The sequence below is a fragment of the Passer domesticus genome, chromosome 6 (assembly GCF_036417665.1).
Source record: "Passer domesticus isolate bPasDom1 chromosome 6, bPasDom1.hap1, whole genome shotgun sequence".
NCBI classification, from domain to species: Eukaryota; Metazoa; Chordata; class Aves; order Passeriformes; family Passeridae; genus Passer; species Passer domesticus.
This window is the reverse complement of record NC_087479.1, coordinates 27,455,662-27,472,897: the sequence shown is the minus strand read 5'-3', so window position 1 is coordinate 27,472,897 and position 17,236 is coordinate 27,455,662. Positions and strand designations below refer to the sequence as shown.

The 17,236-nt window shown below is 37.4% G+C and overlaps 1 protein-coding gene and 1 long non-coding RNA gene across 5 annotated transcripts in view; one reads left to right on the top strand and one right to left on the bottom strand.

Annotated features, from left to right (window-relative positions):
• Positions 1–5,741, top strand: part of SCFD1 (sec1 family domain containing 1) — a 49,279-nt gene extending 43,538 nt beyond the window's left edge. For all 4 annotated transcript variants that reach the window (XM_064424053.1, XM_064424055.1, XM_064424054.1 and 1 more), the window contains 4 exons: positions 650–683; positions 1,917–1,982; positions 4,519–4,587; positions 5,535–5,741. In XM_064424053.1, coding sequence (XP_064280123.1) covers positions 650–683; positions 1,917–1,982; positions 4,519–4,587; positions 5,535–5,558 — 193 coding nt within the window. In that variant the 3' untranslated portion in view covers positions 5,559–5,741. The remainder of the gene's footprint in view (positions 1–649; positions 684–1,916; positions 1,983–4,518; positions 4,588–5,534) is intronic.
• Positions 5,742–5,892: 151 nt separating this feature from the next.
• Positions 5,893–17,236, bottom strand: part of LOC135302955 (uncharacterized) — a 36,820-nt gene continuing 25,476 nt past the window's right edge. The window contains exon 3 of the long non-coding RNA XR_010364492.1: positions 5,893–8,308. This is a non-coding gene — a long non-coding RNA (uncharacterized LOC135302955). The remainder of the gene's footprint in view (positions 8,309–17,236) is intronic.

The window sequence follows — 17,236 nt, the reverse complement described above, 5'->3', positions numbered from 1 at the left end:
CCAGCACAGCAAAGGGCAGGAGAGCAGACTGACCCTTCACAGCTTTTTCTTCACTTTCCCCTTCCCCTGGAGCTTCAAGGTGATGCAGGAAAAGAGGTTTCTTGTCCTCTACCTGCCCTTGTATTCAGATGGAAGAATCTGTACCACCCAAACTTGTAATTTCCCTCTTCCTCCCTTTATCATTCTGATCCTGCATACCTGCTGCCTGTAGCAGTTTTTGAGATTTGGAAGCATCAGTAAGTGTGTATGCAGGCACTGCAAACTGACTGGCTTACCTAGCTAAGATTCCAGGAGGTAGGATTTCTAGGTGCCATGGGTTGTGCTAATGCTGATCACATTTTTAACTCATTGTATTTGCTCCTAGGTAAGAGCACTGTAGTTAGAGCTTTTAAACTATGGAAGAATTGTTCTCATAAAGCTTGTTATTCAAACAGCAATATTAAAAATGTTGAAGTAAAATTCCTGTTTACTCATGTATTCAGTCCTGTAGAATGAATGATTTTTCATAACAAATGGAAACATGGATATTGTTCTATCTTATATTTTTGTCTAATATTATATAGTAGTCCATAAATATGATGGGTACCTGATGCTTATTTTGCATATTTCTATTAATGTGTAATGAAATCTGTGCTGTATTTTTTTATAGCTCAGTTCCAAGAAATAAAAATCCATTCCAGGAGGTAAGTCACGTAGAAATTACCTTTCAATGTTCATGTGTTAAAAATAAATAAATCCTGAAGTGCAGTCATTTTGGATGATCATGATTAAGAAAATGAGAGGTCTTATTTGCAAAAAAAGCACTTAGAGTAATTATATCTAGTATTAATTATAATTAGCTGTTCTTCTGAAGCTTTTCATCTTCATATGACTATATAAGTATTCACTAATACTGGAGGAAAAAAGTAGAAAATTTTCCGGAGGGCAGTTACAGGGATTTACTAATAATTGAGTGAGCAATTTAAATCCCTCATTTTTAACCAGATTTTCAGAATGCTCTCTAGATTTCGTCCTTTGTCCAGCCTTAAACAACAGCATTGATGTAAATTACTATATTAAGGAGTCTCTGCAGTTAAAGGAAAAAAAGCAAAATAATGGATGTTGTAATTTCATACAAATGCCAGTAACTTTCAGTATGATTTTTCTATGTAAATATTTCCAAATAGGAAAAGTCTTACCTATTACTACGAAGTTTCATAAGCAAAATATTTGCCTTGGCAATATACAAGTGTTTCCAATTTCTCATGAAATATCTTAATTATCCTCAGGAACAAAAGAAATACCATGTGGTATCCTGAATATATATATGCCTACTGATGGTCATACCAAAAATGTCAGTAATAAGATCAAGTCTATATAAAATTCATGTAGTATGGTCAAGCAATTTTGGATAATGAATGTTAACAACAATAATACAGGTATTAAGTCTCCTTTTTCTAGACATTAATTCTCCTTTAAACACAGCCCAGAAAATACTGATGGCTTTTACCTGTAATATTAGAAATTATTACCAGTAGTAGGTGGGAAGAGAAAAAATGATGAAAACATGTATTTCGTTATGATAGAATTATTTTATTTATGGCCCAAATAAACATCTGTGGAGATATTTTAACTCTTCCTGTGGTCATTGGAGATATCTCTGGACAAAAAAAGGAACATGTTGAAACTGTATATGTATCAAGTATGTCTTAGTAGAAAAGAGTGACATGTTAAAAGCTCTCAGCTTCCTATTCTGCATCCTACCAAAACTTCAGCTATCTTTTTTCAGACAGGAAGCAGTGGTTCTGTATCCAGTTCTTATAAGATCGCAGTGTGATTGCAATGATTTTTGTTGTATGTTTAATTATCTGGAATATCACTACTGAAATTTTACAAACTTGAATGCATACTCTAATAATATATCTGTTGACTTTTAGGCCATAGTGTTTGTAGTTGGAGGAGGCAACTATATTGAATATCAAAATCTTATTGACTACATAAAGGTATGTGTACTTCTGTCAGTTGTAGTCCTTAACTTACTGATAGAAACATGTTTTCTGTAATATTTAGTATTTAGAAGACAAAGCCTTAACATCCTTATTCTATACAGAGTCTGGGAAAAAAGGAATGTAAGAAATCAGTAGAAATTGTGGGTTATTAATTCAGACCAACAAAGACTTGCTGTTTCTGATATTTTGCTCATGTTGCCCTTTGGAGTTGAGTAAATAAACTGCATTCTCTTTTATTTTGTGTTCATACACACCAGCATGGTTGAAAGCTGTCATCAGATGCAAACTGAATTAACCAGTTTCAGAGTTGTGTTAGTAGTTTTCGTGTGCTGGTGTTAAATGAAGCAGCTGTAGCATATCATAACCTCGAAAGAAAGGAACTGCTGAGAATTCTCTAGTTTTCATAAATCTTGCAGAAGAGATGCCCCAGTGCTTTTTTGTATGCAGTTTTGCAATATGGAGTTAGTTTAAACTCAGACCTCCAGATAACAGCATTTTATTGTACAACAATCTTACTTGAGCATGAAGTATGTTGTTTCAGAAGCCAACATAATGCAAATACTGTGCAATCTGTTAAAACAAACACCAGATGGGCACCAATATCTAAGCATTTATTACTTATCCACAGTTAGGGGTTTTCCCTACTGAGTTAATAGAAACTCATTATTGTTAAACTGCATCATTTAATTCTGTGTAGAAATCATACAAGGTGTCATATACACAAGTAAGAAAATACGTACTCAACTATGTAATGCTGGTGTAACAGATTTAATTTCTCTGGTTCCAACTGGCCAGACTAACTGAACACGTGTATACCAAAACTCAGTGCATGGAGAAAAATAACTAAGGCAGGAGTGGTATTCAAGCACTTTTCAGGAATTAAAAAAATGCCAAAGTAGCCTTAATAAAATTCTGAAGAAGGTAATAAATTATTTAACAGCAGCAGCACACCATTCCTTCTTGCTGATCTTAACCTTGTTCATGGTACAGTTTTCCTGCCCTCTGGTAGACTGGATTGAGGCTTTTCACACATAAGAATAGATATGGAGCATTAGTAATTGAAAAACAGTTATTCTACAAAGCACATGAGAGTTTGATGTCCAGGTAAATTTTGAAGAATGCAAAGTCAGAACATGTGTGCTGAGTTTCTCCCTCTGACAGGCAGCCATTTTGAAACAGAGCTAGTTTGGTTTTAGAAAGGCTAGGAAGAGAAATGTAAATTAAAGAAATCATTTAGATTTGCTTAGCACTCATCACTATCCCAAATAACTAATTCAGTGAGGCATCTGCCTATGGCAGAATATATTGGCAAACATTTAGCTTGCTCCTTAGTCTACCCAAAGCCTCTTTAGCTACTATATCAATCCAAAAGATGCCCAAGAGAATGACTATTTGTTACTTCCTATTGAAAAAAAACTTCTGCATCCCCTAGAGGTTAGTTCACTTCCCTGATTGTAGTTGCATGCTGACAGAGCTGAGGTTTGCTGTATATGTATATGCAGGGCACTGAAACACTCAGCACTTCGTACAAAGTATCAGGAAACTGAAGTTTCAGAGGAATAAGAGGGCAAACAGGAGGTCATTTGTCAAAGAGAAGGAACTGAAAACTATGGGAATGATAATGTTAGATATTATGGAGAGTCAGAAGTTGAAAATACTTTCTTCTTCTGGAACCTTCTGGAACCTGTGAACAGAGGATATTCATTACAGTTGTCACAGCTGAAGTGTGCTGTATGTTTCTCCACTCAGACTGTGTACTTGAGCAGTGGGAGATGACCTCCCAAGGGGGAAGACTTCCTCACCTTTATTCCACTTAGCCCTTTGCTCTTGAAAATCCAAGGAAGGTTAATGAACCTTTATTCTCCCTCCCACCACCTGTTTCCACCTGCGTGCCTCTTCCAGGTGGCACTTACAGTCTTATCCAACAAAATTTGCTTTTTCACGTGGTAGGCTTTCTATTGTTTCCACAGATGTAGCTTATTAATTATTCTCAAATTCAATCAGTCTTCCTCCAGAATAAAAAAGAGAAAAATCAACAGCTCTGTTCTTCCAAGCAGATACCACGGAATTTTTATTCATGGCTTTATTTTTCTAAGCACTATCTGTTTTGCCAGTTTGCTCCTGAAAGCACAGAGAAAGTATTTTAAAACTTTCTGAAACAGGAAGCAGTGTTCATTCAGCTTTGACATTCCAGGATTTTTTTGTAGAAGAATTATCAAATCTAATTATTTGTAGTTCTGTGCTAGACTAGACTATCTCACAATGTCAAAAAGCAAATACGTATACTGTCATTGAGGTAGATTGTGCCTTAAAATAAATGTATTGTACAAGTTCAATTCAACATGCTGAAAATCTGTCATCAAAATTGCAAGCCATAGAGAGCCTCCAGGAGGAGGCAAGCATACTGTTGTGTACAAAATCATGTAGTAGATCCTGTAATTTCCCTTTGTAGATGCTTTAAAAAGTACTGCTCGTTAATCCTCTACTACTCTGTTAAACAATTAATTTCCTATGGATTTTTCTTTTTTAGGGTAAACAAGGCAAACATGTCCTGTATGGCTGCAGTGAACTTTTTAATGCCACACAGTTTATGAAACAGGTAGATAACTTTGATAAGCTCTATAATATTTATTACTTCTTTATATGTAAGTTGATTTATGTAACTCTACATCTCCATGGATTTTTACCAAAAAAACCTCAAATAAATCTATGAAAGATTAATGCATGTTACTGATTTTTATTTGCTTGAAGTGCGGTTTTGAAGTCATTATTTTTAATTAGCAGTTGAAGGCATGTTATCAATGTGAGTTCACACAGGTAATGCAGGTAAACAAGTTCATAATAATTGTCTTAATCCTACTGAAAAAAATTGAGTCAGTTCTTGGAATTTCCACAAACACCATCTCTGTCCAGGGTTTTCTTGCAACTTTTTCAATTTACAAAATGTTTAAACCTTTGTCCTGGTTTATAAATATCTACAGATATATAGATATAAAAGTACTGGCCTGGTGGGAGCTTGGTATCCATACCTGTACTAAACTCTGTCTTTTAGCGCTGTTAAAAACATCATTACTTCTCTATGCCTCATTCCAATACAAATACAAAAAAAAAGTTATTCATGGTGGTCAGCAAACATCAGCCCTTCAGTAGCTGTCACCACCTATGATTTTACGTGCTACTAAGATGAGAGTAAGTTGTTATTCAAAACTACATTTTAGAGAACTAAATTAATTCTTGTTGCACTTCAAGGAGACAAATGGCACTTGCTGGCTTTTACCTCCTCATTCAGCTTAATTTTTTTTTTTTTTTGTCTTGACTGTGCACACTGGGCCTTTACTTCATGAGATGCATTCATGAAAATTTGAAGCTCAGGCCTTCTCCTCTGAGATTATGAATTAAATATTCTATCACCAGAAGATGTTTGGTTCTCAGAGACAAACAAAGCATATAAGACAGAAATATTTGCTTTATGAACTGGATATTTGTTTGATATTTATTGAAAGAATAAGATTAGCAATCTAATGACTTTTTTCTCTTCATGTTTAGCTGTCCCAACTTGGCCAGAAATAAAACTGAAACACCATTACCTGGATGGAAACGTGACAACAGAGAATTGTTACAACATTCAGATATCTTCATATCTTTGTCCTTATATTAAAACTTAAACCCATTTCATTAATATGATAACTTTTTAAAAAAATCTGTAATTAATACAGTGTATATCAGCATTTCAGAAATAAAACTTAAAACCTACTGTGTTTTTGGTGGAGGTCAGTTTCACTATTATTGCGTTTTTATTGCAGTACTAGCTATGGTGACAGAACTGGCTGAAAAGTGTGGCATTTTCAACTTCTTATATGTAAGTTTCTGATACAGTAAGCAAGGCAATAGCTCTGAGAAAAGGTCAAGTCTGTCTTTAGGAGTTATGTTCTTCTTGAAAGCCAGAATATCTTTATTTAACAAAATTCAAAAGAGCAGAACTGCCTTTCAGGACCACAGACAAAGAGCCTTAGTGTAAGAGAACTACTTCTAGTTCTTACCCTTTTATTTTACTGATGTCATTTGATTTGTGCAATCTTTGCATTATGGTCGAAAGATGTACTGGAAGATACTTTCAGTACAAGTTTCTGGTACGGTAATTTAGCTTTTCTTTTAAGGTTAAGAGAAAATTGCTTGCCAGCATAGTCAGTTTCAAACTGTAAAACTGAAATCTTTAATAATTTTCTTCTGCACTTTTTATTGTAGCTGCTTTGACTGTTGTGTTTGGGAAGAACCCAAGTCATACTCTCAAAACAGCTCTTAACTTGTATCAGCACATATTTAAAATACAGTTTTTAACAATTCCATTAGGTAGGGGCAGTTTAGCAGTTCAAAGAATCCGGTAATGATAATTCTGGACAATTATCATTGCTTACCAAAGAACATAACAAATTCTTTTTATAGGTGGAGGTCTCTACCTTTAGAAACCTCCTCTCTGGAAACAGCTACTGGTGAAGCAATAATATGAATTCAAAACAAGGCCTAACACACTCAAAAAGTGAAAATATTTCATGTGGGTTTATTAGCAAACTGTGAGAACTACTGGCTTGTAAAATTTTCAGTAGTGCTTTTTGCACTGTTTTTCAGTTTTGAATGTTAGTTTTGCACTAAACACAATGCCCTTTCTCCAACTTTATTGTTTTTCATAACATCTGTACAAGAAATGCAGTTGATCTGTTCCTTAAAAGTATCACAAGAATAATATGCTTAATCTAGACCTTGTTATCAAAAAGTAATAATGTTATTTAATATCTTAAGTGTTGTAATCTACTCCACAAGACTGCTATAAATTTCTAATTTTGCCGAGTCAATAAATATATTTACTATGGTGTTCATTGTAGTTATTGCATGTGAACACTGTCCCAGATTTCAATAAGCAAGGACTCACTGTCAAATGCAGTTTGTTATTCTAACTCCATATGTGTATACATATATGTGCTATATTTGTTAGCAAAGGCCAAAGTGTGTTAGGAAAAGAAAATTACATTTAAAGTGTTTATTGCTTCTTGTGGGAGTTCGTTCCAGGTGCTTGAAATAATCCCTCCTCAACTGTGCTTCCTGTGCAGAGAGTTTTAACCTTGCAGCTGACAACCAGCTCACAAAAAATCTGCCACTTGGTTTTCCTCCAAATCTTGGCACTGCTCACTCGAACGAGAAGCACTCCTAAACCCCAGCTTACAGAATTTGCTTTTTGTGTAAAGATAGAAGAATTTACTTTGGTGGCTACATTCAAAAATCTGTTTTCCATCTTTAGTGATTCTGGAGACAGGTTTCATTCGTGCCCAGCTTTATAACTGAATCTTCAGGTCTGCTGTGTGAGCAGGCTCTGGTCAGTCTGAGGTTCAAGTTTAAAAAAAAAAAAATAAATACAATTTTTGTACTTCAAACCTTCTCCTTCATCTCCAAAATAGCTTTCTGGTTTAGTTGTAGTAGTAGTCCTGAAGCTCTCTGTTACCTTTAAGTTGTGCATGTGCTGCTCTGTCCCTGTAACAGTGTGCATACCTCATGCTTCTTCCTTGCTAACATAACCTGAATTATGGCGTGCAAGTTTTTGTTACATGGCCCTTTTTCCCAAGTACCTCTGGATTTAGGAATGTAGAAGGTTGTACAAAAAGTCTCTGGTTAATCTAGAGGCAAACAATGTTAAAAATAAGCTCTATCTTTGGTAAGCTGCTTCAATTTACAGCTGTCACAGTGCCCTTCATATCGTCAAAGGTCCCTTAAAGGCATGTGCTTAAAGGAGAGGTTATCACTGGCTCAGTGAGTCTTTTAAGTAAAATTGCAGCATTCGTGTTGCTAATAAATATTTTAGGTGCTGCATGGAAGACCAGTGAGGTTTGGAACTTTTCTAGCCCCTTCTCTGTTGATAAAGCTCTGACAGGGCCAGCTGGTGAGGCAGCATCAACAGCAGTGCCAGCTTCTGGCACAGCAGCTCCAGCTTCCACATCTCAGGACAGGCAGTTCTTCATTGGTATCTACTTTCCCATTTAGGTAAACAAAGACAGAAGAATGATGAGTGTCAAGTGCTGTACCTGCTCTCAGGAAGAAAATTAGCAAATTAGCAGTCTGGTCTTCAGCTGTGGAAAAGTCACAGTCGATCTTTCAGGAACTATGGACAACTCTTATGGACAGTAGCACACACTTCAGAATACATGCACATTTTGAAATTATAGTCCTTTGCTTGCTTTCCTGTTTTAATATGAAGGTTTTTGAATATTTACGTGGATATTTTGTGACTTAATGGTGAATTCAGTGAAAATTTTGTTTTTCAGAATTGGACACTAAAAAAGTAACAATAAAAAATTAGATCAGAATAAAGGAAAGAAGCTTCTGGAGACCAGCACTTCATTTAAATGGCCTTATTTGTATGATACTGTCTGATGCAAATCAGATAGAAATATTTCTTAGGCTAGAAGTAAATTTTGCTATTGATTGATGGTGTTTCCATCAATCTGAATGGAATATAAAATAGCAGTTTTTTCCCAAAACCCATAGGTTCTACAGAGAACAGCAACACTGCTATCAGTCACAGTTACAGAGCCAGCCCTGCTGTGCATGCGCGGCTTCAGGACTGAAGCTGAACAAAGGGCAGCATTTCTCTTTCCACTTAAATTATATACTCCAAAATGGAATTGCTTAATGGTTAGTTCAGTGTGTTGGCTAGAGCAATCCTGTGAGATTTAGGAGGTAAAAGGTTTATTGGAGGGTACATGGGAACTTATTCAAAACTACCACAACTGCATTCTTGAGATCTGAAATAAAAGGTTGGACTGGAACATCATATCCCTTATTTTCTGACAGTGGAGACACCCACTCCCTCTCTTTGTTTGGATCATTCATTGGTTGTGACTCGCTGCTGACAGATGGCCCTGGCTCAGGGAAAGCCAAGCCTGGCCAGTGTTCTAGTGGTACAGAGAAGTTTGCCACAGTGTCAGTGAATTCTATGTAGCTTCAGAGATCAGAGAAGATGTAAATATTTCTTACTGTGAATCAGTAGATTAATTGACCCACTTCTGTTTCATTTGGAAGTGGCTTAGTAACCCTATTCTGTGCAGCAGTTGCAGTTGTGTTTAGCAACATTCAGATACATTCTGCTCCTTAATATGGTCATGTGTCACTGCCACACATACCATCCTTCACCAGCATACAAAAACCTGCATATTGAATCCACCAATGCATCATCTTTTTTTCTACAATTGTAAACTATTAGGCAGTTCAGTTGCTACTGGAATTTTAAATTCTAGTGATAAATTTGTATTTTTCCCTTTATCTGCTCATGTCTTTCCCCTTATATAAACCAAGCAGCACCAGATTTTATATTCCTAAAATGTTATTCCAGCTCCTTCTCATAATTGCACAGGTTGACTTGCTTGATTTGGTAATGGAATAGTGGTCTTTATCCCGTGAAACCAGACTCATATGCCCAAAAGTCTCAGAACTATCCATTCCAGATTCTAGTTCAGTCTCCCAATCTCATGTGTGCATTCCTATTTCTGGCAATATGAAAGGGATAGATCAAAGGCATACTGCTTTCACAGAAAATTGGTTTTAGCACCTCAGCATAGACAGGTAATACAACTCATTTAATGCTCTGAATTCTTACTTGTATTATTCAGTAGCACGAAAATCAATGGATGAAAATTAATAGATGAAAATTGAGTCCTAGAAGGGGTATGTAGCTTTCCTTAACAATAATTGGTGTGGATTCTTTCAGTAATTTCTGACAGGAGTACAGTTCTCCATAGTGTTTTCTACAGCTAAAACCATTCTCTCACCTTTTTCTCCTTCCCCAAATAAATTTTTATCTTCTCTTTACATATAGACTTTCCAAGGCTTTCAAATCCTACTGAAGATACAGTCTTAACAAATAATAGGATTGTTCCTATTTCATTTTGAAGAGTAAACTTACACAGGTCAGATCAAATAATTTATTGTGAGTTAGACTTAATTGAGCTGTTAAGTTTACTCCCTGAAATTATCTAGGACCATTTGCACATTTTGCTACAATGGCAAAGCTTCCTGGGCTCTTCCTGCATCTCTAAACCAGGGGAATAATTGCAATATGTTGTATAAGTCGCCAAATGACAATGGGAACTCTGTTCTGAAGTGTTTATTACATTCAGTCTCATATATGTTCTCAAAAGACTTTTTAAACCATAAATCAACACATACATATTTTATCTGTTTCAAGTGCAAATATTGTTCACTTTTTCTGTACCACAATATGCATCATATGAAATAGACTGAATAAGGTCAACATTTTCTTCCATCTACAAATCCCTTGGGATCAGTGTCTTCCTACTTGGTTTGTTCATTTCTTTTATGCAGCATGTTCTCTGTGTCCTTACAAAGACAGATGAGGTCACAAAACCAAAAAAAAAAATGAGGGGGAGAGGTGATGGCTTATAACACAAAACGTTTCACAGGCAAGGACACTTTTTTCATGCAGAGCTTGTGTAATAGTAAAGCTAATTGTTTTACCAGTTTTGTTAGCACTGAAATAAACCCTCTCTTTTTATATGTCGAAGTGAAACACAGGTGCTGCCGTTTTTTCTTCTGATTCCCTTACCAGTATGTTCCACTCATCTTGGAGGATGTATTTTGCTTCATTTTCCTGGGATTGTTGACAGCTAAACTGCTGAACTCCAACTGGGATATAAATTCACACTTGAACTGGAACATGAGTCCATTCCCGTAGATAACTAATCAGCCATGGGCCCCATTCAGATACTGTTTGAATTGGTAATTCACAAGGAAAGACACCTACTCCTAAATGTCATAGTCTGCTGCAGTACTGAGGATATTTTTTGTCTTCCCGGGGAGAAAAGCTTTGGCTTTCACTCACTGGGATCATGCTTTGATGAGCTCTTTGAAAGCAAACAATGTGAAAATAAACACTACAACAAAGGGAAGGTAACTATATAAATCTACCTTCTGTGGGATTTATAGCTCTGTCAGGCTGGAAAAAAAAATTGCCTTTATCGTACAAGAGATAAGTGATCGTTTGAAGAACAGGGAGGAAAAACCCTTGCACTATGCTGTGGGACTGTTCTGAAATGCTTACAGGGAAATTGTGCACACCTTCATTGACCAGATCACCAGCTTTCTGATGCTTCTGCAGATCACACTTCTGTCCAGGGCAGGCATCTGTCTGCCAACCTTGCTTTGCACAGGACAAGGAACAGTGCTGTTGTTACCAGCCCAGGGCTCTCAGGGAGAAGAATGGTGCCGTACTCCCTCCTCACTGGAAAAGATGAATTTGTGCCCCCTCAGGGCCCAGTATCAAAACAGGGGGACCTAAAAGAGGTCACTCTTCTGCAGAGCCAGTTTAAGGGGTTTTTTTAATGGTAATACTGCTCACTTATTAGTTAGAATTAATTTTCTGTCTTTTTCTTATCTCTCCCTCTCAGTTCACTGCAATATCAATTATCAGAAGAACAGTCCGTATACTGTTGGATTGGATCCTGCTTTGTCAAGCAGCGAGTGAAAACTTCATGAAATCTGATGTTTTGTAATCATGGCAGTCAAATCCTGAACAAACAGTGATGCTTTCCAGATTGCTTTTCCTCTTTTAGGTGTCATTAGTAATTTGTTCTGCTATTGTCCTGGCCTGGTCTCTCTGTGTGCAGTCTCTCTGTCTGGTCAGGATCTGGGCTTCAAGTGCCAAGCTCACCTGTATCCCAGCCAGGCTCCAGTGTCCCAGCAGAGACAAGGATTTAGCCTCAAAATACTTGTAGTGATACCTCAGAGGAAACAACTAGTTCCCTTCCCAAACCCACAGAAATATTTGTACAGCTAAAGTTCCTGAAGCAAAAACACATCACATTTAGAAGAATCCTTTGGCACAACATGACCCTGCTTTCTGTTACCTATTTCGAATAAACACACATTTTGGGAACAAAAACAGTGCTAAGAAAATAAGTACAACTCTGGCTACAGAAAGGATGAGATGTGGACTGCATTCTTTGGAAATTTTCACAGTAAGATATTAAGGACAAATGTCTCTATAATTTAGTTAATATGCCACATTTTGAAGCTGTTCATATATATATTTTTTTCTACAATGGCAATAGAAAATCTAATGGACCTTTAAGTGTATTCACTTAAGACAAATTTCATTGTCCAGTGTGATAAAGATTGGTAACTGAAGCAGTTTCAGCCTGTCATATAGAAGGAATATGGAGAAAGAGGCAATTCCCAGGGCATCCAGGTGCAGAGATCATGCAGGCAGCAGCGTGTGAAAGGGGAGGGATCGTAAAAAGACTCCAGCACAAGTCCAAAGGGGAGATTCTCCCCTGTAATGAAAGTAAAGGAGAGAGAGTAATCCTACCAGTCAGCAAACATACAGAGACACTACACAGGCTCCCATGCCCTTCCCACAACAGCCATGAGCAGGAGACCATGGAATAACAGTGGGCTGCATCCCAGGGGTGGTCCCAGGACAGAGACCTGCTCTCTCCCTTCCTTCTCTCTCCTTCACAGGAAGACGGCCAAGGGAAGAGCAAAGCACTAAGTCACGATCCTCAATTGACCACGTATGGTTGGTAACATCAGTCACCAAACAGAGCCAGGAGGGAAACTCCAGCATCTAAAATGACACCCTGCTGAGCCAGGTGTGAGAGCCGATCCATGCTGGCATTCTTCACTAGAAGAATCAGTACCCAAGGAACCAGGGAATAAATTCACATATTTAGGCACAGTAGCGAATACCAGGAAAAAATGCCACCTATGCAAAGAGTATTTGTTGTCAAGATAAAAGCACAAAGAAAATGTAGTTCAAGTGACTAGAGGTGCCTCTGAAATCTTGCACATTCTTTGGTGCCACAGCTCCAGTTCCACCCTATAAAACTTTGTGAGTATACAAAATAAAGGTGGAGACAAAAAACATGAGGTTGATCCTACAGCTGTTTTATTGAAAATCCCGATTGAAAAGGAAACAAAATCTCAGCCACATCCACATATCACACAAAGTTGGATATAAACTAAAGCCATCTTTTGCTACAAATACCGCTACAGCTATTTTGAAAGAAAGCACACGATAACATCAGTTTATGCCATTGGACTGCCTTGCAATGCTCACAGTCAGGTTCAAGTCTTTTGAAGAGACTGGTTCTACGAGGATACACAACTCTGTGAGGATCAAATTCTTGTAAAATAGTGAAAGACCACAAGGCAAGGAATATTTAACTGCTGCATCTTATGCTGCTTTGTGTGTTCTGTTGTTCATCCCCAAATTCATCGAAACTCATAAAGAACATCAATACTTTATGTACTATAATGGCAGACGTGCAATATATATTTCCACACACAAATTTCATTATTAAATACAAAACATGGCTCTAAGAATCTTAACATTTTCCATATCACAGTTATAATTAGATGAATGTGTTGTCTTCCTTATGAAGTGCTTTTATTTCATTACATATTTGAAAGATCCCCACATCTAAATTTAAGAAGTCAGCAGTCAGTTGTTTTGAAACAGGAAGAGTTGACACGATTATGTGAATTAAAGTAAAATTATTACTCATCAAATTACATCAAGTTATTTTGCTTGCTATTTTCTTTAAACCTGACTGGTAGGTCAGTATTATGGGCTATACTTTAAAGGGAATGCAGTTAACTTGAAATTGATTTTTTTATTATTATTTTAATAAAAGTGTTTTTCATAACTCAGTGTTCCTTTCTTCTTTCCCCACTGTGATCAAAATGTAACTGTCTGAAAGTTCATCTGGCAGAGGAAATGTTGTTTTCAGTTTGCCTACAGATAGTCATACTAGGGCTCATAGCAGATGCTTTTGTAGGCAGTCTTTAAACTTTGCCATTTCAGAAGCAAGCTCTCTTGATCAAAGGATGAATAAAAAGAAAGGTCTCAGGAGATTCCTTCTCGGCCGACTACCTCCAAAGGGTCCTCTCGGGTTATGAGCTCTCTGAATCCCAAAGCTACCTATAGTTTCTATTTTTATCTTCTAAGTTTCCAGACCTGTAGACCTAAAAGCAACTACCAGTCTTCCTTGTAGATTAAGCACACTTCATCTTGTTTCACACACTGCCTTTGAGGAAAGAGGGAAGGGGAACCATGGAGGGAAGCCAATGCTGTAGCATAAATACCCAGCTGATCTGGACATCTCCCCACAGGACAGCGCTGTCCCATGGACCACAAAAGGGTTTATGTTTGTAGGAAGAATGCATGTTACTTGTTTTGAGAGCTGTGGATGCAGAACAGAACCCAAAGAGCAGCAAACATTTTGCGTGACGGTGCAAAGGGAAAATGCACCACAGCCACCCGTGTGAACACTGCCCTTTCCAGGCAGTGAGGCAGCAGCACGGGGACAACAGGGAATGGGAGCGAAGGAGGGAGCCGTATGCACGGTGGGAAAGAAACATCCAAGAGGAGTAAACAGCCCCTATTTGAGTTAGAACAGCTCTTAACTGGAAACTCTAAGAGAAAAGATGTAAAAGAAAGAACTGGCACGCATGCCTACAGAATTATCCTTGTAGAAGGAAAGTTTTTCCTTCAAGAGAAAAGGGCCCTATTTTACTGAAATGAAATACTGGCTACTTAATAGGACTTAACAAAAAAAGAAAAAAGGATCTGAGAACAATGTATCTATTATAGCCTTGTTTTCCAGCAGATGTTTTGAGGTGACACAGAACAGTTTAGTGGCTGGGTGTTCTGTTTTAAAGACCATGCTGTGAGTCGTTCCGGAACAGAGCTATTTTGGCTATACAGGGCTTTTAAATTACCATTTTGAAAGTGTACTTAAGCTAGTAAGCTATGTGTAGCTAAAGACTTTTGTTTGAGGAACAGGGGCAGGAGACCAAGAAAGGTACCTCCAAAAGGAAAATGGGCTTTATCAAATCAGTGCACAAAAAATACTAATCTTATCTGGTTTTTGACACATCACTCTGCAGCCTCAGTAAAATAGCATATTTTACTTGAATTCAAAGCTAACACTTCTAGCACGTAGAAAAAGAGCTTTTGCCTTGCAAAAATATTTTTGCAGCAATCAGGTGTCTGAATGCACTTCCCAAAGAATGAGCACATGAAGAGAATAATGATGCTATAAACTATGTCTGACCTTTAAACAGCTCTCATTTTGAAACAGGCCTTCACTGAAGAAATGGCACTATTCACAATGAAAAAATTAAGCAAGGTTGTTCAGCATGAACTTACCTTCCAGAAGTTTGAATAAATGAACTGCTATCTAAGTAGAAAGAAATTTGAGAAATTCCCCCATCTCATTAGCTCTTGCTGTGTGATAGAGGCCTGGGTCTGATTGCAGGGCCAATCTGCAGGTACCTGCACACTGCTCAGACTGTGGGCACTTGGTGTCCAAGTCCTACCCAGAGCTTCTGCAGGTTTGTGGGCAAGAAAAGCACTTTATTTGACTCCTCAGAGCCCACCACAAATGTATTGTTGACAAGCCTCTCTTCTTGACTGGCAACTTTCACATAAATTGGATTGAACTATTTTCAGAGCTGTTGTTCCCCATCACTGCCCAAGAAACCTTGTTTTGATGCTATTCCATGATCAATAATTTTACAGGAAAAGATTAAAATAACATAACTTTAAATTTCTCTACAGCACCAGCAGCAGTAAAATATTCAAATACATATGCTATAATTTAAAATGAGGATATGTGTTTATGGAAAAAAATTTATTACAGCCAGCAGTTTACTATTGTACTATTACTTCTGTCTACAGCAACCACTTGGAAAAGAGCACTTTCTTTTAGAGATAAAAAACACACAAGCTGTTTAATATTCAAGCAGTGCCTTTATGAAAAGACACCTATCCAGGAGCTGTAGAGCTGCCTCTGAAGACACTCAGTTTATCCCAAGTCCTGAGTTAATGCCATGAGCTTTTGAATGCATCATGTTTCTAATAAGTCCAAACATTTGAGAATAATCAGCTGAGCTAAATCTACTTAAAATCCCAGAAACTGCAACCACAATGCAAGTCACAGGAGAAAGACAGTTTTCCATAGTTCCTGTCTGAGGGGTGAAGCAGTCCTGACACAAACAGGACATTGTCGAGCTGCGTGTGCCCAGGAGGTGTCCGTGCTCCTGAGGAAGCTCCCCTTCCAGCAGCCTCTTTGGTAAGCACCAGCATGCACTGCAACAAGATGACACACACACCAGCCACCATATTCTGCCATGAAGTCAGTTAGAAACTATACAAATGCTTAAATTATTGCACCTATTAAAACCTCTGATTGTCAGCTTAATTGTTGCCATCAATAACAAAGAAATTACAGACACCACCACTACCAAACAAAACACCAAATTATTGGTATATATGCAAAAAGTTCACTAAGAAAATTTTAACAACCTTAAATGCTTAGCAATAGCAAAGAGGACTTAAAACTGTTTTCAGCCAAGTCTGTTGCACGTTTGTGTTCATTGTTCCCAGATATCATGTATCCTAGAGGCTTGTGAGTTGAGAGGCATTTGCAAATTACTTTGATTTTACTAAAACATGCACATGCTTTATATAAAATCATATTTTTCAAAAGGGTTCATTATTATCTTAATTCTATTGCAAGTGAAGTCAGAACAACACAGAAAACAGAAGCAGCTATATTATAGAGATCACCCAGTCCTGCACCTCCAGCTGGGTCAGTACCAGCAGTTTCAGAGACAAAACATTTTTCAGCCCAGAACTTGGTTCTAATGCAGGTTCACATCCACTGTTGGGTGGCGCCAACAAATTAGTCCAAGCTACCTGTATTTCATAAAGACTCAACAATGTTAGAGGTCTTTTCCAGCCTTAGTGATTCTATGCTTCATAGCCAAAAAATCTTGTCATTATGACTACTCTTTTTGAACATTTGATCTCACTGATATTTTGCAGAGAGGGCAGCTGTGTCCTAGCTTGCTTGAATATTTTTTTAATCACAGGTTTAATGGTAGCAGTCAAACTACAGCCCAACTTAATTCCTTCTTGAAAATTTATAATATACATGCATAAAACACACAATCATTTTTTCCAAGGAAACTACATCACCAACTGCAAGTTCAGAGCTATGCATTTGCAAACACTAAGGGCAGCACAGCAAAAATCTCTGTACATGAGACAAGGTAGATGGAGATCAACTACAAGATCCCAACCACCTCTCTAACTTCCTCACAGTTGAATAAAAGAACAGAAGTAATACAAGTCTTCTAAAACTCAAATGCATTGGCAGCTGTGGGAAACAAACTCAAAA